Source organism: Thunnus thynnus, chromosome 7, assembly GCF_963924715.1.
Source record: "Thunnus thynnus chromosome 7, fThuThy2.1, whole genome shotgun sequence".
Classification (NCBI taxonomy): Eukaryota; Metazoa; Chordata; class Actinopteri; order Scombriformes; family Scombridae; genus Thunnus; species Thunnus thynnus.
In genome coordinates, this window is record NC_089523.1 from 3,431,552 (window position 1) to 3,454,498 (window position 22,947).

Sequence of the window (22,947 nt, forward strand, 5' to 3'; positions counted from 1 at the left end):
GTATTAAACTGCAGAAACAGTAAGTTCATCTTTAAAGTGAGAGCGATGTGTGCATTTACACACATGGCAAGTGGCACAGCAGCGATAACGTCATTAACACACCAACAGGACAGTGATCAATGTTGTGTGCTACATAGTGTACAGTATACAGTGAAACAGCATGTAATTAAACAGCCCTTATGGATAAATTCTGGGCTTCATCAGAATGAAGAGAAATGGTGTGACCCTCATGAGGTTGAGTCAAGGCAGGAGGCTTAACATTGTGATGAAAATTTTTTGTGTCATACTTCTGTTTTCACTTTAGAGCCCTTTAGAGATATAGGCCTATATCATAATTTCAGATCCCCTCTCCATTTTTATTCATTTAGGAGCCTTGTTATTGGTTACCACAAAATGTCAAATATCAGTAAGATTTATAAGGTGTAAGCAGGCTGCAATAGTTTTCATTAATGTTGAAAATGGAACTTTTCAGGACCACTGTCTTTTAACTGATTTAAATGTGGAAACTGGGGTAGATCATCAGAATTTCATATGACTTGACTTGTGACTTGCTTGACCTGAGCAACGACTTGACTGGTCTTGTTTGACTTATAGCAGGGACTTGACTTGACTTGCTTGCTTGAGACTTGCACATGTGACTTAATCCCCACCTCAACTATTTAACACTTACATGTACTGTACATATATAGATTGTTCAGTTTACCTTTTGATTTGTTGGGCTGACTTCCAGGAGCATCCACTGGTAGACTGGAAGGACTACATGCTGCTCCAGCGTCTTGCAGACCCCTTATGTCTTCTTGCTTAGGAGTCACAATGTCAAACTCAGCCTTTGTGGAACTGACAGGTGTGGTGGGCAATTTTTTAAGGGCTTTGTGTTCCCTCACACCCACAAAGGACATGCCTGACTCAGTTTCTCCAAGGTTTACACTTATAGGTCGGCATGTAATCCAGCTGTCTGTCTGCTGAGCTCTGTCTGTTCTTGGGTTGTGTACTCTGACAGTTCTGGCTCTGGACAGTCTGCTCTTCAAATCATTGGTCAGCACCTTTAACTCAGGATCTGCTCTGGACTTGTCTGTCCTCCTCCGGCTTCCCCTAGTCTCAATCTGCTGAAGACTGACTCTCCCTAAACACTTTGCTCCATAGCCTCCACCTGTCAAGTAAAAAATATGTCACTTTTCAGAAAATAGATCAAATGTGGCACAGACCTGTGAGCTAGACATCATTTTGTAACTGTGTTTTGTTTTGTTTTTTGCTTTAAATCAATTAAAACAATCTACACCCAAATCTAATCGCTCAAAAAAATGTATCCACTGATCTCTTTCACAACGAAAGTCTATGGGACGTGGTAATTACATGGTTTGACCACTATGTCAAATTTGCTTCAAAGCCTGGCGCTCTTCCTGTATCCAGTTCTCTTTATACATCCATGAGGTGCCCCCACAGTCCTATAAAATGAGCTCCACCAAACATGTTACACAAGTTTTCTTTTGAATGGATTTCAAAATTGATGTTATTTAACACCTTTAAGTACATAAAAGTAGACATTGTTGCAATTTTGTTTTTAAATACAAGATTTGGTCAAGTTTACATTTGTAGACAATACCACTTGATGTGGTAAAAACCATATGTCCATTACTTTTCACTTATTATTTCAACTTTCACACATTCTCAATCACAACAGGTGGTGTTCAGGTGTAACAACTCAATCAGGCTGGTGGGAGGCAGTAGGCTTTATGTACTGGCAGTTTATTGGTTGTTGTAACAAGTATACTAAAGATCAGACTCACACAAACCTATAATCCTTTTTGTGAGTCCTAGACACAAATGCTATATGGATATACTGTGTATTATATATATATATATATATACACACACACACACACACACACACACACACACATATATATATATTCCAAATAATTTCTATTTTTACATGTTAGCTGAGCTACTCCACAATCTTTCCACATTTCCCCCCACTTCTGTAACCACAGAAGTACTCACTGATGAGAAATAAACGCCCTAGTCTACCAATGTGACTGGTCTACCATCACAATGTAAGACTCCCTGCTGTTGTGAAAGAGGAGAAAGTTTGCATTTCACTCTGAACTTTTGATTAGTCCCTGTATGCAGTGTGTTGATCATTTCCAATGTCACAATTTAATTTGGGCAAACAGCACAAATCTGTGGGATTTCAATTAATATGGGGAATATGGGATGCTTTTTCCACTGTGTGATTTTGGCTTAGTCCAGTGTATCTTTTAAATAAAAATGTTGTCTTAGTGTAGCTTTAATGATTTGGGGTTAGGGGAAAAGCTGAATTAGGCTAATGGGAAAAAACACAGTCATTCACAGCCATTACTGAGTCTTTCAGTAATGTGGGCTCCCTATTAAGTGCTTTTAACACACATTCGCTGGCCTCTCCATGCTGTGTGTTTTGATGATGTTAACGAGTGGTCATGCACGATTACATATACAAGGGTCTTGGGAAGGCAGTTGATGAGCAAAGAAAGGCTTTAATGGAACACTTGTCTACTCTGCTTGTCTGGGCAAATCACACATTGGTGAAGTTTACGCTGTAATGAGACAAATCACATCAGTGTAATCATGTTTAATCTCATTTTTCTGCCTCCCTTCAACTTAGCCTGTTTGAAGATTCTGCATTTAGCATTGGCTTGATTAAATGACCTCATCTCCTCAGACTCAAACAATCAAATATGGCCATTAAACTCCTGATTACACATACATATTGCACATGCATAGGTCACAAATAGACATTGTTGTTGTTCCTTTACAAATCAAGTACAAAAGGTCAAGAGCTGAATGTCTGTGAATTATCCTTAAGTGAAATAACATCAAAGGACTACAAATTTGGGAACTATACTGTAAATGACTGATGAGAACATAACTGGCTTATGTATTTATATAGTTGAGAGCAATTGTGACGATTACATGTGGGTAAGTTAATTGGTGAAGATATTTCTAACATATATTGCAGTGGTGGTAGGGCTTCTTTATATGAAGATGTATTGTACATACATTTACATACAAAATTCTGAACAAAGAACTCGCAGTTTTGTGAAATAAATTGAGCAGTGGTGAGAGTAACTAAGTACATTTACTCAAGTACCGTCCTTAAGTACAATTGTGAGGTAATATGTTACTTTGTCAGTTACAGCAACCGCCCCCTCCCCCTCCTCCACGACGGCTACAGAATCATCCTCTCTCTCCCCAGCCTGATAAAAGCACAGCACATCCAGTTATTTGTGTACAAAATACAGCAAGCTATAACTGATATTTGCTGGGTCCAGGCTGCAAGGCTAATGGTACTCATGTCTGTTCCCAGGAAAAGTCAGGGCCCAGTGTGTTGGTAGCTTGCCCAAATCCTGTCTTGATAGGTAACAGGAAAGGAATGGTGAATCTGCTAAGAAACAGGAAGTACTCAATCGGTTCTGCAAATTTATCAAATTTAACATCCATTCCTCTTCAGCTACAGCTTGTCCCAAAAAATTGGTTAGATAACATTTTAACACATTAAATTTAGCTTTATTAAATGTCAGGTCTTTGTCAGGACAAACATTTTTAATCAGTGATTTTATCATCGAGCACAACCTTGACTTGTTTTTTACTTTGATCTTGTTTTTAACTGAAACTTGGTTAGACCAAGATAACAGTGCAGCTGTTCTTATTGAGTCAACCACTCTCAATTTCAGTTTTCAGAGTGAAGCTAGAGTGCATAAGAAAGGAGGTGGACTTGCCATTTTGTTAAATTATTCCCTCCAATGCAAACAGATGTCTTATGGAAACTTTGATTATTTTGAATATGCTGCTCTTCTGTTGAATTCCTCCTCTTGAGCTATATTTCTACATATGTACAGGCCACCTAAATACTATGTTACCTTTTTTGATGACTTTGCTGAACTGCTGTCTGACTTTGACTGTGTAGTTATTGCTGGTGATTTTAACATCCATGTTGACAACCCCCAGGGACAGAGGGGCTAAAGAACTGTGTTATGTTCTTGATAACTATGGACTGACTCAGCATGTAACAGAACCCACAAACAACAAGGGGCACACTCTGGACTTAATCATCTCTAAGGGTCTGAACATTTCTAAGGTTGTGGTGACTGATGTTGTTCTCTCTGATCATTCCTGTGTTCTATCTCCATCACACAAATGTTCAAACAGAGGTAATCAAAAAACGGTATCTCACTGAAAACATCAGTGAAATATTTATTCAGGCTTTCTCTTCCACACCTGCCCTCTCTTGGGTCTCAGTCAATGAGTTTGTAGATAATTTCAGTTCTAAAATTACAATTGTTATTGACGCCATTGCACCCACTAAGGTGAAGGTTGTCTCTGGTAAGAAAAGATCTCTATGGATAAATGCCACACTGGTCAGAATGGAAAAAAGAGTGTTGAAAAGCTGAATGCAAGTGGCAAAAAACAAATCTCCATGTTCATTATGACATCTATAAAGAGAGACTTCACACTTATAATTTTAAACTGAGAAATGCAATGCAGTCCTTCTTCTCTGACATCATTGCCAGAAGCAATAATAATGCATGTGCCTTGTTTGCAACTGTCAACAGGCTAACAAACCCTCCTGTGTCAGTAGCCCCTGAACTTCTATCCTCCAAGGCTTGCAATGAATTTGCCTCCTTCTTTTCTGACAAAATTCAGAAAATTAGACAAGCAGTCAGTGCCTCCATATCAGGTGCAGGATATGTGTTGTCCCTGTATCCACTTAAAATCAATTTGAGTAGTATAACAAATTTCCATCCGATCAACCACAAAAACCTGGAAGACAGTATACAACATCTGAAATCCTCCTTGATATTCTGCCTACAGGCTTTTTCAAAATTGTTTCAAACTGCATGGCCTCAGATCTTCACACATCTCTTCTCTCAGGTGTCTTCCCACAGGCCCTGAAAATTGCCGTCATCAAGCCACTCTTAAAAAAGAACAATCTAGACACTTCACTGATGAGCAACTATAGGCCCATATCAAACCTCCCATTTTTAAGTAAAATCATTGAAAAAGCTGTTTTTCAACAGCTGAACAATTTTGTGGCACTAAACAACTGCTTTGATGTCTTCCAGTCAGGATTTCAACCACATCACAGCACTGAGCCTGCTCTTGTTAAGGTCTTCAATGACATACACTTAAACACTGACAGTGGCAGAATTACAGTATTAGTATTACTGGATCTCAGTGCCGCATTTGACACGGTTGACCACAACATATTGCTAGACAGACTGGTAAACTGGGTGGGACTTTCTTTCACAGTACTTAACTGGTTTGAATCCTACCTAAAGGACAGGGACTATTTTGTCTCAACACACACATCTCACATCTGAGTGGACAAAAATGACATGCAGAGTTCCCCAAGGCTCCATTCTGGGGCCTCTTCTGTTCAACATCTACATGCTCCCACTAGCTCAGATTATGGAAAACAACAAAATATGTTACCACAGTTATGCAGATGACACACAAATTTACATAACCGTATCACCAGGGGACGATAGTCCAAATAACAAACTGACTCATTTGCTGCAAATTTTAATTGCTTTATTTATTCCTAAGGTTTTTAATATGCTAGTATTCTTACTAATTTGTTTTTTTATTACCTTACTTTTTTTTTTATTTTTTTATATTTTTATCCAAGTATCTTTTCTGTGTTTCTTGGCGCCTAGGATGTGTTGTGTTTTTGCTTAGCTATATTGTAAATGAGGTCTCTACCTCCATATATTTCCAAGTCAAAATAAAGGTTGAATTAATGAATGAATGATCCATCCACCATTGAAACATGTCACTGTAGTTGGAGGCTCCTAAGAAAAAATCATTTTAGGAAAGAGATGAGAAAAAACAAATGAAATGCTAACATTTAATTTTATTGTGATTTAACAGAATTTCTGAATGCTTGCACTGGTCAGACAAATGTGCATCCACACACTAATACCACAGCACATAAAGTTTACAGCACATAATTATTTTTTTGCAGTGGAAAAAATAAATTCTTTAAATTAACTCAGGCATGTCTAAAGCATCCATGCTCCTCACCCATAATCTATGAACACATCATTAAAGCACAACTAAATGATGACGTACTTCTCAAGAAAACAAATGAGTTCTTGCTTTTGTATTTTAATGATTTGTTAAAATGCACATTCAATCAGCACTGCAATTTTGATAATGTTGGTTAGTTGCGTACTTTTTTAACTGGGAACAAGCCTTAATGGCCTTAATAAGATGTGCTGTCACACAACATAAGGAGCTGATCTGAGATGGGGGCTGGCTTGGCTGAAGACTCATCATTTACTTTATTTTGGTAATAGTGTGTGGGCTAGTTGCCTGAGGCAGTCGTAACATACTCACTTACTTCTACATGATGAACTGTGAAACATTAATAACATGTTGGAAAACAAATATGAAAATGAGAATATGAATGGCTTCAACTGTATATGGTATTTTAAAAAGCATTGCACATTGTTCTAGTGGGACAATATTTGCCACCATAATATGCACTGAATATGTTATTTCCATGTAAGACATTCTGCTTGGTTCATTATATTTCTTGTTACCAAGTTGCTAGTTACCTGCTGGAGTGGGGGGAGCTTTCTGTCTGGACCTGGACAGTCTGCAGAGCCTACTGTCTGTCTGCCTGCTCTGGTTTTTCACTTGCTCTCTCTCCTCACCTTGCATCTGTCCTGTGACTTCTTTCTGTCCCTGTGACAGCGCTGCAGTTTCCTTAGTGATTGAAATAGCTCTCTGTCTATCAAACATAGAGGCTTGCCCTTGGGCCTGCTCAGAGCCAAAAAGTTCTTCTAACAACAGGGCTGGGCTCTCTGCCCCTAAAACCATCTTGGGAGGTGACTCTGTCTTTGTCTCTTTGTTAGGGCTGCCTTCCTCTACTTCACCCTCGAAAAGTTCTGGGGTAAAGAAGATGGTCTGGTCCTCGTCCTCTTCATCTTCATCTGGATTGTCTGCTGGGGGTGGTTCTCTTTCACAACTGGGAGGGGTTGTTACTGTAGCCAAATTGTGTGGTTCCTCTTTGATTTCACTGGACCCCTCTCTAGCTGCCTGTTTAAGACCAGACTCTTCAGTCTTTTGTGGAAACAGGATCTGCGGTTTCTCTTTGTGCTCAGGAAGATTAGGTGTTTCAAAGTTCTGGCTGGAATTTCTCGGCCCTTTTTCCTTAAAGATTGGCTTCTTGAAGCAATTGCTGATGGGGTTAGAGGCGAAAATGTGGTACAGGCCCTGAGCTGCTCTTTTTGGATGGGACAGTGGCTCTGCTGGGGGACTGTGCTTCATCTTCAACCATTCTGCATCAAGGAAACAAGATTTAGTATATCTTACACATTCAGTTTAAAGAGGATATTTAGTAACCTCATACTAGCATATAACTGAACTCTGACAAAGACAACAGTGCAAACATGTTAAGACTCACAAAGAAGCTTTTAAATCTCACCATGAAGTGAGATTGGTATGCAGAGTACCATGGCTGCCAAGGCTTTTTTATAAAGAAAGATATAAATGTGGGCTTACGCTCAATATAACCCAAACAAAGGTCAAGAGGATTTAATTAAAAGCAACAGTCCAACATCTGCTCATCAGCTCGCTCCAGCGCCACTCAGGCACGCAAAAGACCTTACAGTAATGAGGCAAGCCACTCAACTGATCCCATGGCCCCCACCCCTCCCCAACCATGGAGGGTGGAGGAGGAGAGGGGGTCTGCTACTGCTCTGCTACCACCCCATCCACCACACCGCATTGAACTGGGCAAACAGCTCAACCTTGTCATGACCCCAAAGACAATGGGTGCTCGCCAAGGCGATGTGCAAACACGTCACCTTGGCATATTTTCTTGTGGTGATGTCATGCTCATACATCCTTGAGCACAAAAAATGACATGTGCCTTTTGATCGCTGTCTTTTTAAAAAACCACGCTGCTTTAAATGTCATATTCATGAAGAAAGAAAAAGGACTGGAGCCCAGACAGTGTGAGCAGTGTGACTTTACTGGCTAAAAGCTTTGATGTATTCATTTATCCACATCTGTATTATGAATTAAATAGAATGAAAGCAAATACTAAAATTGAAAATATAAACCAGTATTTTTCCTGTCATATGAATGTATCTGTGTGCCAATGCAGAGTGAAACATGCCTTTTATTTTATTGCCAGTTGTGGTGTCACTTTTGGATGCCTGTCTTCTCACGCAACTTGAATTTCGAAAATAAAAGGCTTTTCTGAGATGAACTTTAACTCTTTAATGTTGCTTCTAACCATAGCAGAAAAAAAACAACACACTCACTCCCACATTCATGGTTAGGGGATGAGGCTGGGGATATTCTATGTTTTTGTTATTGTCAAATCCCATGAAAAGACCAAAACCAGCAATGAATCAATCCTACTGACAAGTATTATGTGTGTATTCAAAGCCTGATATATCTTATTCCTTAGTGTCATAGAGCTCCATTGTTGTCAAAAAAACCTATTAAAACACATCAATGAGCTACATCATTGCACTAGGTGACAACAAAATGCAATATTTCCTCCTGTTTGAGTAACTTTGTTAAAAACTACAATGCCCAGCATTTAAGGGAATTAATACTATAAGTGTGGTCTGGTTCTAAAAATCTAAATATTTAGTGGAATAAATGGGCTTTGGGCTGAAAGACACAGACAGTGAGAGACAGACCAACACATTGGTTTTAGTCTTTTCACAGGAATTGTTGACAAGAAAATTATAAAATGACAGCCAGCCTTATCCTTTAACACCTCTATTTTTCTATCATGTAAAACTGATTTTCTTTCTTTTTTTTTTTTTTTTTTTTTTTTTACAAAAACATAAGAGTACAAAGGCATATAAGGTAAATAAGAGATTCCCCATGAATGTAAAACTTAATAGTGAATGTTTTACACCTGTCAACACCAGCTCAAAAGTCACATTTTTAGATAGACCTTAATAGAGAGACCAGTTTTCCAGAACCAGAATAAAAAAATTCTGTCTTTAGGGCATTGAATGAGACTTGAGAGAGCTATTAACCCTGCAACAATATAGCTCTCCCAGCAACACTCACCTGCTTTTTCATGTTTTTCAGCTTTCAACTGTGTATGAGAAAAAAGATGTAAGTTTGGGGAACTTCTATCCTGCTGGGGTTCAGAGGGTTTAACCGCCAAGTGGGGTGTTTGAGGTTCTGAGGCCTTGGGCAGACTCCGTCCCTCTACAGTTATTGGTAATTGACCGTTTGGAGAAGAGACAGTAGAGCCGGGGGTCTGGCTGTCTGCAAGGGACACCTCCACCTTCTTTTGCACCTGAGAGAATGCCACCAGAGACTGCATGGCATTGTTGAAGGTGTCATGATGCTGGATGAGCTGGCGAACCCATTTGGAAAGACCTGAGATATACAAGACACACATATCTGAGAAAAAAACACTGCCAAAATTCTTATAATGGATAACTATTGCCATCTAGTGTTCACACTGAGAGGCTGTGCAGTTTGCCCAATAAAGTCAGCTGTTGTTCACACTCTATAAAGAGTTTATGAATACCTGTGATGTACTTATTAGGATTACTCCTGTAACGGTCATCCACTAGAATCAAGGCACCCCAGTCATTCTTGTGGCGGATACACCTGTAAAATAATATTTTACGGTTTAAATATAAAAGACAGACTGCACAAGAGAAAAATTTCAATGACAATCTAGATGCAGGAGACAGATTTACCTTCCGAGGGCCTGGTTTAGAGCTCGGTAGGCCTGAATCTCATACCAGCGATTGCCTGGGAGAAGACCTCTGGTCTTGCAGTGCTGGTCATTGTACTTCATCTTCAGTTCTACCTGAAACCGCAGGTCAGTATAATAAGGGATGACTCAATATGATATGGCACAGTATTTGGATGCAAGGCCATCAAAATTAAACACGTCAAACAACTCTTTTCCGGTTTTCTTCACCAAACAATTTTTGCATCAGGGTGGTGTCTGACGTTGTTTAGTTTCTGTGGTCCATCCATTAGTCACTTGTGACTTATAAATAACCATAAATACTGGGTATATAAATCCTTTGTCTTTTGAGAATTTCAGTACTGAACCGTTTAACAGTTATCAGCAGTTAGAAGTTTTTGCAGAAACTTCTTCAGACTTCTCCTGTAAGATCTCTGGCCAATTCCCAAAAGGTAATGAAACGTTAAGTAATAGAAAAGTTAGGATACATATAGAATAGAATAGATTAAAATTTAAATCAATGACTGGGCATCCTGGTGGCCTAGTGGTTAAGACGCATAATGATATAATAACAACATCACTGGTTTGATTCCAGCTAGGGACCAGTGTTGAATGTTGTCAGTCTCTCTCGCCCCATGTTTCCTGTCTGTCTTTACTATCAGCTGTAAATAAATGATAATGGTCAAAAAATAATATAGAAAAAGACATTTTAAATTAACTAAAAAATAGGCATCAATGTGGCCTGGGGTTCAGATACAATATAACCACAACATTACCGGGGCTACTTTTGTGAGATAATTCCCTTTATAGCTAATTTTGATATGTTTACCAACCAAAACAAACAGTATACTTGTGACCTATGCATGAGTTTGAGAGCCCTGTATGACTCAAATTTACCTGCATTTTGCTAGTGATAATCATCATGAAATCATAACTGTGTGGCAGCACCTGGCAAAGAGGGTTTCAAGCATGTCTCATGGAGAACTAATTGGATTAATCTGGGCTATGAAGGCGAAACCAAGTGGGTGATCTAGGGGACACCAAAACTCAAATACTACTGAGGGCCTGAGGTGTTTAGCTATTACCTGACCTCACAGACAGATGTGTTCTGAAAGGGGAGCAGAGGTGCTAAAGAGAGGCCATGACAGAGTAGAGTGGCGGTATGAAGGGGCAGACAAGGTGGTCTAGGCGATGTGAAGCATCCCTGCACAAAAATGCCAGAAAAGCATCCATCCATTTGCATCTGTCGCTGCTGATTTTAGCGCTAACCTTTCCGAATTGACAAGTGAAAAGTTCAGCTGGCGTATGATGGGTTGCCATGCAGGGCAGGTTGCTGAACAGGGCTCTAACTGCTTTTGACAGGTACCGTGTGTTCGCCCAGAGCCACCAAACACAGGGCCGTGGCAGGTACAGCCTGTTCCCTCACACGCATCACGTAATGCCATTGTGGCCTGTCTGGGCTTGTGTACATAAACAAACAAGCACAGTCACAGGATATCTTAAATGTCGCCCCAAAGTTGGACTATGACTAATCACACCTCACCTATGAAGCATTCAAACAACCATGCAACACCTGCCACTGAGGAAAACATTAAACTGACACTGCCAAAAAGTTTGATAGTTGTAAATACTGGTCTGGGCCACTGGGAAGACTCAAAATCACATGTTTTATCTCTGAATATCAAACAGTAATGTAGGCAGTCTTTTAGAGCCAAATCATAAAGCTGTAAGTCTTATAAATGCTTCTGGCTTTAAGGTGAGATGTTTGTCAATGTACAGTATGAGACACCAAAGCAGTTAAAGAATCCACTTCTAAATCCGCAGCTCGAACAGAAAGGCCAGTAGCCTCGAGCCGGCTGTGTCATCTAAATCCAATCACAGTCCATTTCAGCGTTCGAGCCATCACATCCCTGGTCTGTACCATGTCATCGTCCAATCTAACATGACAGGTAGCATATGTGAAAAAGCCAATCCTGGCTGCTAGCAAATCTCACAAATGTGCAAGAAACCACAAGCTAGAAGGGATTAGTTAAAATGTCAAGAGATCACTCGCTTGCTTTGGCCTTGTCCTCTACAGCTACCTGTTCATCCCTAAAAACATATATTTGACCACTAGGCATGATTCGCAGCTGAGCGCATCTGTTTGAGCTACATTTTACACAGGGTGTGTGTGTGCGCGTCAGTGTGCACGCCCCTGGCAGTCCGGGACATCTTGTGCCTGTCACTGAAATTGCTGAGCGCCTCATCTGCCACATGTGGCTGAGCTGACAGCTGAGTGGCTTGTCTTGAAGACAGCGTAAGTGTGCGTGTACATACACACCCACAAAGACATCAGACAAATACACTTTACAACATGCTCATGGATCAGCTCAAACCAAGGCTACACATATGTCCTCCTTATTCTTAGGTTCCACTAAAAAGTGAACTGTGATTCAAAACATTAAAGACTAGTAAAGTCAAGCGGTTAGATTTTACATATTTACAAGGCTGAGGTTTACTGCTGCAAAATGCTCAAGTTCTGAATAGCAATAATTAAGGTTGTGTATCAAACAGAACTGTAATACTGGAGTCTGGTCTTGGTCACAAGAAAAATAATCTTTATGTCCTGTCTGTATGCAGGGTCATTTGACTCAGACTTGTCTCAGTCTCATGGGTGTTTTGACTCTAACTTGTTTCAGTCTCATGGGTGTTTTGACTCACGCTTGTCTCAGTCTCATGGGTGTTTTGACTCACGCTTGTCTCTGTCTCATGGGTGTTTTGACTCACGCTTGTCTCAGTCTCATGGGTGTTTTGACAATGACTTGTTTCAGTCTCATGGGTGCTCTGACTTGTTTCAGTCTCATGGGTGTTTTGACTCAGGCTTGTTTCAGTCTCATGGGTGTTTTAGCTCACGCTTGTTCCAGTCTCATGGGTGTTTTGATTGACTTGTCTCAGTCTCATGGGTGTTTTGACTCTGACTTGTTTCAGTCTCACGGGTGTTTTAACTCGCGCTTGTCTCAGTCTCATGGGTATTTTGACGCTGACTTGTTTCAGTCTCATGGGTGCTCTGACTACTTGTTTCAGTCTCATGGGTGTTTTGACTCAGACTTGTTTTGGTATCATGGGTGTTTTGACTCTGTCTCGTTTCAGTCTCATGGGTGTTTTGACTCTTACTTGTTTCAGCTTCATGGGTGTTTTGACTCAGACTTGTCTCAGTCTCATGGGTGTTTTGACTCTGACTTGTTTCAGTCTCATGGGTGTTTTGACTCAGGCTTCTCTCAGTCTCATGGGTGTTTTGACGCTGACTTGTTTCAGTCTCATGGGTGCTCTGACTTGTTTCAGTCTCATGGGTGTTTTGACTCTGACTTGTTTCAGTCTAATGGGTGTTTTGACTCAGGCTTGTTTCAGTCTCATGGGTGTTTTAGCTCACGCTTGTTCCAGTCTCATGGGTGTTTTGATTGACTTGTCTCAGTCTCATGGGTGTTTTGACTCTGACTTGTTTCAGTCTCACGGGTGTTTTAACTCGCGCTTGTCTCAGTCTCATGGGTATTTTGACGCTGACTTGTTTCAGTCTCATGGGTGCTCTGACTACTTGTTTCAGTCTCATGGGTGTTTTGACTCAGACTTGTTTTGGTATCATGGGTGTTTTGACTCTGTCTCGTTTCAGTCTCATGGGTGTTTTGACTCTTACTTGTTTCAGCTTCATGGGTGTTTTGACTCAGACTTGTCTCAGTCTCATGGGTGTTTTGACTCTGACTTGTTTCAGTCTCATGGGTGTTTTGATTCAGGCTTGTCTCAGTCTTATGGGTGTTTTGACTCTGACTTGTTTCAGTCTCATGGGTGTTTTGACTCAGACTTGTTTCAGCCTCATGGGTGTTTTGAGTCTGACTTGTCTTGGTCTCATGGGTGTTTTAGCTCGCGTTTGTTCTGGTCTCATGGGTGTTTTGACTCTGTCTTGTTTCGGTCTCATGGGTGTTTTGACTTGCATTTGTCTCTGCCTCAGGGGTGTTTTGACTCAGATTTGTTTCAGTGTCATGAGTGTTTTTACTCAGACTTCTTTCAATCTTGTGGGTATGTCTTGGTCTTGGCCTTCGGTATAACTTATTATGGTCTTTCTCAACCAAGTCCAGCAGGTACTGCAGGCTGCTCTCATAGCAAACTGGAGCTCTGCTGTATGTCTGCTGTCACTTCCTCATAGCGACGCAAATTTCTCTAACATCATATGCAATGTTCTGCACTATCATTTATAAGTGCAGGAAATGCTTATTTTCCAAAGTGTCTCTTTGCCTTGTAACAAGCATCTTCATTTTAGACATGTAGTTATGCACAAATCTGTGGATGATGTCACACTTTGAAAGTAAGCTTGTAATATGGTGGAAGAGTATTTCATTGTTAGAATTATATTTTTGTCATGACAGCCTCAATACTGTTTCAGTACCAACTGAAATTTGAGTATCGAAAACTTTCAAGTACAGAGAGCCAGCACTGAATGCCTGGTCACATTTGCAGTCTTACTCTTTTTATTGAATCGTTCCTGATGTTAATACAGATTTTGCCTTTTTTTCTGAGAAGTTCTAGTAAACTGCTCATGTTTAAACAACAGTTAAAATTTGAGAACTCTGTAGAACACATGTTTATATATGTTTGTAAGGTATTGTAAAAAGTATTGTTTTGCAATACAAAACTTTTTATAGTATCAGCACAAGTATCAAAAAACATGCAAACTTAGTGATGAATTATGTTAGAATGGCTGCATTTTGTTAAAGGGTGAATAAAGGGTTGAAAGTGCATCGGCAAAAAATGTCAATTAATGTTTTTCTAAAGGTGGCCTGCAGAACTGAAAAGGACAGTATAAGTGGTAATCATGTATTATATAGTATTCCTTCAGTGGTTGATGATAAAGCCATCTGTACAGTGTCTTGAGTGTGCCTGGGGCATCCATCATCCCCTCTTCTTGATGATTTCCATGAACTCTTCAACATTCCTCCAAAATCCCCTTTATCCATCCATTTTACATGCTCAGAGGCCTTGGAATTAAAACGCTCTTGTGGTTGTCTTTAATAAAGGGCAACAGCAAGAGGTTGGCTGAGCCCGTCATTAAACTAAGAGAGATGCCTTATCAGTTGTGTCTTTTTATTGCTTGTTAAAGCCACTTATTGTTTGACTCACTCACGCAGGACGTGACTGTTCACTGCTAAACATGCCATTGGAAAAACTAAACATAAATGTAATACCACCTTTGGCAGGGCTTTCTCTGCAGAGGACTTTTCAAGTTCAACCTTTGATCTTTGTCACAATAACACAACAGGCCAGTAAAATGCCATGCTATGTGCTTAGCCTGTAGAGTCTAAGAGTTATGTCTGTCTGGGAATGCAGGCCACGCAGGCATCTAGAGTGCTGGAGTAGTTTAAATGGAGAGAAGCTGGGCTTACACCTCTTATCCTAGCAATGGGGTGCTGCCGTGTGAGTGTGGCACAGAATGAATGAGTTAATATGTCTGGGTCCATGTGTGCTCTTAAGAAAATGTGCACATGTTAGCACTAGTGCATGGAAGTGACAACATAAGAACATGTCATGCATGTGTACAGTATGTGTGCCTGCATGCACTAAGGGAACCAGCTTTAGTGAGAGACATATGGTGTGGATATGACAAGGTGTTAATATGGAGCCTTCGTGTGGGTGAATATGTGTTTAAAGAAATATAAACCCCTACACTAACACTGTTAAAATAAGTTTTTAAAAAATGTGTGTGCTGCGTAATGCAGGGTGTCCTACAGCATAATGTTGGAGGGACCCACCTCAACTAATGTTAGAAGTAAAATTATTATACTTTTATGAAATACATTAACCTATAGGGAAAAAGAGAAATAGTGCTATATCACACAGGCCAGGTATTTATTTGGTAGGCGTTTGTTTAGACCATCATCTAGTCCAATAATGAGAAAAGAACCTTTCTGATTCAGCTCAGCGGGTCACAATGACAGATTAGTCATACTGTACGCTCGCTTTGCAGCAATCAATCTGAACAACACAGCGCAATGTCAGCAACAAAGAAATGTTTTTACATATTGGGGAAAGAAGAAAAGTCAGTCACCATTAGGATGGGGATGTGAGAAAAATAAAATAAAAGTATGCAATGAAATACTAATTGAGTCTCATTTAACACACATTGTGCTACGTGGGGTGCTGAATTCTAAGAAAATAATCTATAATAAACACGATTTTGACATTTAGTCTTTAACAGCACATATGGTTATGTATAGCAATGTCCTGTACCAGTCCACAAGATTGGAGCCATGCAGGCATTTTTTGATGCATCAGTATTGACATTATATAGCCTTTTGCCATTTGCAGTCCTAGAAACACTGGATGCCCCTTCCATAAATAAACAGCAACAAACCCAGTGAGAACACTGAACAAAGATGCAGTGCATTAAAAAAAGCTACTTTGCCACTATTTCAGCGACCAAAAAAAAAAAAGATTTTAAGTACTGGAACAACTTCACTATAGATCCTTATGTTTCAACACAGAACCATTCAACATTACTCAGAAAATGCGGTGACCAAAAAGAATCAAACAATACTTTGATCACATCACAATGTAATAGTATATACACCATTACATGTGCATATGTACTGTATGTGTGTGTGTGTGTGTATCTGACCCCTTAAAGAGCCTTTTCCTATCTCTCTGACAGAGTACTGCAGTAGTATCGGTACTGGTTTAGCATGCTACAAGGGCTAGCTGCATGACAGTCATTAGTGTCACTGTCCCCATTCTCTCAGTGGTGTAATGGGGTTAGCTCAAAGACCCTTACAGTCCCCAAGGCTTCTCTAAGGGCCACACTGCCTCTGCCATTGAAGAAGGAAAAGAAAACTGGTGAAGAGAAGATATAGCATGAAGCAAAGCTAAAAGATTAAGAAAGAAGAAATTGTGAAAAAAGAAAAATAAAGAAAATGGAGACCAGTTATGTGCATGGTCTCTGAGGTCTAAATTGGGTGGGCACAACAATCTCCACAGAAAGCCAGATGAATTATATCCAAATTAAATCAAAGATCGGATGAGGCAGATATAATTTTTAAACTTGACTTAGGCTATATTTACATATTCACATGCCATACTTTCACTTTTTAGACAGGTGAAATGAGCAACAACAAAAATATTCAGACTAGCTGTAGTTTTTTAAGAACTGTCATCATTAGAGGTAGACAATACTGGCCTACATCTGTTTTAAAAATGTAAATCATCTTATGGAGAGACTGCAGATTTGCTCTGAGGCCCATGCTTTTTAATAATCCATAATAATCCTACCAAAATTAGATTTTTCTAGGATTATCTAAGGAAATACAAAGTCATAGTGTTAGCAGTCACCACCCTCAACCTCACCCACCTGATCCGACAGCATGCGCAATTATGACAGGATGTGGCAGGAGATGGTGAGTTCTCTGAGGAACTGAGCACATGTAGCAAATGAACAAAGGCTGCTGATGTGGAGCACAGAATATGTCATTAGAAATGCACAGTCTCTTCACGCTTGGTCAGCTCTACCTTGGCCCTAACTAGCTTTGGCTTCCTCAATCCTGCCCCTGGTGTTCTGCTCCATCCACTCAACTCCTGTTTTACTCTAGTCCAGGCACATTATTTCCCAAGCTTGATTCAGCAGGGTTACACTGAAATGTCAGTTTTGTGATATTGTATATTGGCTTCTAAGAAAATAGTAAGGCCATTTTCTTTATGATGGATATGATGGTAACTGCTTCATGTATTTACTGCCTTTACTGCCTTCATTCTGTCATTCTGTCAACCAGATGAATAAAATAACAGCACATAATGCAATACATCTAGTACTGCAGATTGCTGCATCTGAGAGTCTCGACAAAAAAATCTCGAGCATACAACTAGTCATCATTTGAAATGTCTCGACAACACAAAGATATAATACCTAGGTGCTGGTACCAATGCCAAAACAAGAACTTTACCTACATAAAATGCAGTCTAAAACTGGCAAACTTCTATGTGTTTAGTAACAATGTGTAGACGGAATGAAGAAGGTGGAACTCAACCGCGAGGGCAGTGCAGCAACTGGACGGTGTACAGTGCACATCTGCTATAGTTAGCTTCACCTTCAAAAAGGCAAGTGATTGGATGCATTTTTGATTTAAATAGCTTAATAATTAGCTATGCAAAACAAATGTGAAGTATTTTGTGAATTCTTCGTAAGCCATCACCCAGAGACTAAATTAGCTGAGCACAGAACTCTAGCACTAACCAATGAGTCAACCAGCCAACACACACTGCAGCACTTTACAAAACTTAAACCAACTCTTGTCAGGTGAAGAAATGATGTGTAATGCAGCAGAGAGGCTGCTCTCCCTTAACGTCGATGTCAACATAGCAGAGTACTTTTTTGTTACATTACTCCAGAATGAACAAACCAACTTCTGTTTTTAGAAAAACAAAAACTTTTCTCTGCTTTTTAATGTTTGTCAGACAATGACCTTTATCAAGACCATTTAGCTCAACTGTCAGTACATGTAGTCATAGAATTTCAGTGGACTAAGGAAGTGACTGATTGATTTAGCACACAGTGCACTGGAGTAAGAGCTTTAACTGCCCCTCTTTCTATTTATTGTAAAGTCAAGAATCTGTTTTATTCGAGAATCAATTCTGAATTTAATCAATACACCAAGAATCAGAATCAAATCAAATTGTGAGATTCCCCAAAGATTCCACTTCCATGGATTCCCACAACTACTCCACATAGAGATTAATCTTTCAAAATGGCTCACTAAATTACAGTTTAATTGTTAAAAAGGGCTTAGTAATTCCATTAAATAGTAGGCCGCTGTAGTTTTTAGCAAGTGTTACTCAATGTAGAGTGCATTTATTGGAAACTACTTGCAGCTGTGGATTTTCTCATTGTCAATAAATTCCATGAAAAGACTAAAACAAAAGTGTACTTTTACAGCACAGAGGAATAAGATATATCAGGCTTTGGATACACACACACAATACTTGTTAGTAGCATCTCCCCTGACTTATCCTTTAAATAAAGTTAATATCTGATTAAAAGATACTCTGTGCTATGGACACATTTAGGATGATAACAAATAAGTATTGAGTTTCGATATTCAGGCATACTCAGGTGTAGTACAGTATTTATTGGCTTGGCTGCAAAATCCACGACACACTTTCACATTTTATTTAGTCATTAATAAATAATAGTAATAGTAATTTATTCAATTTAAAAGTTTTACATTTTCATAAGATGCCCTAATTTTCAACATGCATGGGCACAATTATCATGTGGACTGTGCACTGATTCTGGAGGTTGGGTTGAAACATCAATAACTGTCCCCAGTTTAAGCCTATAATAGACTGGGTATTAGTGCAGACTTTCAGGGTTCCATAGTGGTGTAAATCCTTGTAACTCTATTTTAGTTTTCAAAAAACTATGCTATAATATGACGTTCTGTGCAACATGATGTATACCATCAACCTGTACCACAACAGCAATACTTATACAAAATAGAACATTTTAGTACAGCATTTTTTAGTAAAGTAAATTTGATTAAAAAAAAAGAAGTAGCAATGCCCTGAAAGCTGACAGAGGTGAAACTGACAGCTTTGGCTAAGGTGAAAGGGTCTGGGAAGCTTCAATCACCCACACGTCTTGCCACACTGACAGAACAGGTTAGTGAAAGCTCCGTCGTGCTCTGACAGGGGGATGTGGAGGAGTAAATGGGGAGGAGAGGAATGGGGGGTGGGGTGGGGGCTCAAACTTAAAGGTCAACTTTATCTGCTAAGGACGGGGCAGACACAGCAACATCGCTTTGGGATTTTTTTTCACGGATCACCAAAAAGGGGATGCTCTTATTTGGTGTTGGTTTGTGTGCGTGTGGATGTCTGTGAGATATACTTTTTGAGTTCATGGTACACAAAAGGTTGGAACTTGGCCAAAAAAAATGAAAAAATGTCTCACAGACACTGCTTGGACACTGTTATTATGGTACCATTTCTAACAACACTAGGACTCACTGTGTCCCCAAAGTCATCAAGTTCTGATTTGTACTGTTTTTTTTAGTTTTTTGTTCCCTTTTGCCTTGGATTTTATTACATTATTGTTTTGCATTATGATGTAATGTTTACTTGTAATTGTCAAGAGTGTAACTGTTCTCCTTGCCCCGACCCAGAATCCACACTGTACCAGTATCAAATGTTCCATGGCCTGGGGATTAAACCATTTCTAATCTAAAGCACGTACGACTTAAAGAGTCTGCAGAATAGCTGCCGACTGTACATCTACTACCAACCTGGAGGTCTTTGATGTTTGGGAAGGGAATTCCAATGGTGACCACTGCTCTGGCATTGTCATCTGTGAAGTCTAGTCCTTCACTCACTTTACCCCTACAGACAGCAATCAGCAGAGCACCATCTATAATAAAGAAATCGAGTTGTGAAACTAAATCCTTCCAATAAACTGTCACTACTGTTGCATGTGAAGTTTTAAGTAATTTACAGTGGAACTCTAAATAATTACTAGCTAAATTAATCTGATGTCTATTATTACAGTTGGAAAATGACAACTTCACATGCAATGCTACAATTTACTATTATATCTGCAAATCATTTACTTGCTAGACTAATTGTGCAAGCACTGGACTATCAAAATAATGTTTTTAGCTCTAATTTACAGGCATCAAGTCACCAATCAAGCTGATTCAGTGTGACAGAGCAAAACCACTAGCTGGTCCAAAGGTCAGTGTAATGATGTGTACCAGTCTCACCTCTTTCCTCACAGTATTTGATGGCATCATAGTAAGTCTGAAGCAGTTCGTCAAAATCCCCCTTGCCACCACCACGGGGCTCTGTGATTACAGTTTTCTGCTGTTCAAGCTTCTCCCAGAGACCAGTGTTGATCCATCGATCCCGCAGCTTGTCCAGCATCTGATGAAATCACAGGAGGTATCATGTTGTAAATACAGATGTTTGCCTAGGTTTTGAAACTTTTGTTGCCAAAGTAGAATGTAGAATTGATCACATAGAATCTGAATCATGAGTAAACTCACAACATGGGTAACTAAGAGCGGCATCTATATGTACTGTCTATTCACTAATCACTACAACCTCATTGCATCAACATATGCTGTTTGACATGAACATTAGTTAATTTGAGTATAATATGGTAAATGATCACTGCATATCTTTAGTTTGCAAGATACTGACCAAAATAAAGCAAGTCAGCAAGCAAGTTTTTTTTTCAGGCACACCAGCCACATGTCTCTGTAGATGGCAATGTCAGTCGGCCCACCACTTTGGTCCAGACTGAAAATCTCTGCAAGTATTGGATGGATTGCCTTGGAATTGGGTAGAGACATTCATGTTCCCCTCACAACTACATTGGAAAATTTTGGTTATCCCTTAACTTTCCATATAGCGCCATTATGATGTCAAAATTTTGATTTAGTGCAGCCTCATAGAGCTTCTCACATGGCTGTAGACTCTTAAGCAGCGTTCAGTCCAATGTAAGCTCTGCGTGAAAAAAAGCAGCCCTCTCATTCATTTGAATGGTGGCAGTGTATTGACGCAGCAGGGGTGCCAACGCAAGAAGCTCAGGCAAAACAGAGCACAGGGTTGTCCAGCAGAAAAGTTGAACTTGGTTCAACTTTTACTGCAACGCAAGGCAATGTCATCTGGCAAGGCACTGCCAATCACAAACATGCATGTGCACATTCCTGGTGGATTACTTTGTCATGTGAATGCCATGTTTCTGCTGTATACCTTGCAATTGTTACAACTAAAGATAAAATAATTGTGCCTGTGATGACTTTCCAGAGTTGTAAAATCCTGTTTTGGTGTCTGATAAGCCTTTCAACACATTAATTTGGAGATCCAACTGTACTTCCTGGATTGTATTTCATTGTCTCATCAGTATCTTCAACAACACACCCCCACCAACGCAGCCCTTTGCATTGTTTTAATACTGGGGCTATTTTCAGTCTGAATGCAGCCCTAAGAAAGCAGTATACTTCATCAGAGGTGCACTGGTGCCTTAAAGTGCACACAGTGCACACAGTGCACAAAGTGCAACAGTTTTTCATCATTTTTCATGCGTACAACAAGTGAAACGCTATGCAATGTGTTCCATAAGAGATTCTGAAAATGTGCACCATTATCACCACATTTAAACAATCATCGCGTCTCACCCCTCTCTGTGACAGCCGGCTTTTCACCCCACTTTCTAGTGTGATCATTTGGCACAGGTAAAAACACTTTCACCTTCCCACACGGTTTAACAACTAATTGCCTTAGACTTAAAATACTAAACAACATCAACAGTTTAACATGGTAAAAACACTCATTGTTCTCCTCTTTAGCCAACTGTTAAAAAAAATCCAGTAAGATTATAAAATTTACTTTTAACTGAAAGGGGACATATTATACTTTTTGTGATTTTCTGTTATTTATATACTATTATGATTAATAAAAGTTCCAAAACTTGAGGTGAACATATGTAAAAATACTCCCTGCAAGACAAAAGCTCAGGCTTCACCCTGCCCTGAACGCTTCATTCGTAATGGTTTTTTAAACTTTTGTGACGAGATGACATCACCTTGTAACACATGTCCATAAAGGGCTGCTAAGGTTGTTTGCGTTGTCCACTCATTTTCCAGATCTGATACAGGCTTGAATATGTATGGCTGTATTTGAGAAGTTGACATTTCAAACAAAGAACTAGACATAGCCTCCTGATTTAATTTTTAATGCCATAATAGTGTATAGTCAACTGTAAGTATGGGATAATGGCAGATAAGTGTGGAACACACAACTAATAGAATAGTAGTATAGCATACCCTACAGGCAACACAACAAGTGTTGTATGGTCAGCTAGCTTTAGTGTGCTTAGAACTTACTGATGCCAGAGATTAGCAAGGACATTGTTCATTTGGACATGTGAATGTTTGTCAATGTCCCTGTTTAGATGACTTAGTTTAATTGGACTTGTAACTCATAGCTATGCTTTCAACCAAGCCATGGCATGATTTAGGTAATGTTGAATTTATTAAAATAATTCTCCCAAAACCTTACATCACAGTGTGATCATTCAGTATATCAGTATACTGAAAAGACAGTAGGTGTGAGGGGTTTGTAAAGTGACTTAGATTTTGGTTAGAATTGGGTTTGAACAAGGACAAATACAACCTACAAAAAAATAACATTCAGGGAAATACTTTGGGTGCCAG

The 22,947-nt window shown here is 39.6% G+C and overlaps 1 protein-coding gene across 2 annotated transcripts in view; it reads right to left on the reverse strand.

The window, feature by feature from the left end:
• The window catches only part of brip1 (BRCA1 interacting helicase 1), a 95,588-nt gene that overhangs the window by 41,098 nt on the left and 31,543 nt on the right, over positions 1-22,947 (reverse strand). For both annotated transcript variants that reach the window (XM_067593822.1, XM_067593823.1), the window contains exons 15-21: positions 20,491-20,650; positions 20,017-20,138; positions 9,729-9,841; positions 9,554-9,636; positions 9,082-9,399; positions 6,597-7,322; positions 704-1,150 (exon numbers count right to left, since the gene is read on the reverse strand). In XM_067593822.1, the coding sequence (XP_067449923.1) occupies positions 704-1,150; positions 6,597-7,322; positions 9,082-9,399; positions 9,554-9,636; positions 9,729-9,841; positions 20,017-20,138; positions 20,491-20,650 (1,969 nt within the window). The remainder of the gene's footprint in view (positions 1-703; positions 1,151-6,596; positions 7,323-9,081; positions 9,400-9,553; positions 9,637-9,728; positions 9,842-20,016; positions 20,139-20,490; positions 20,651-22,947) is intronic.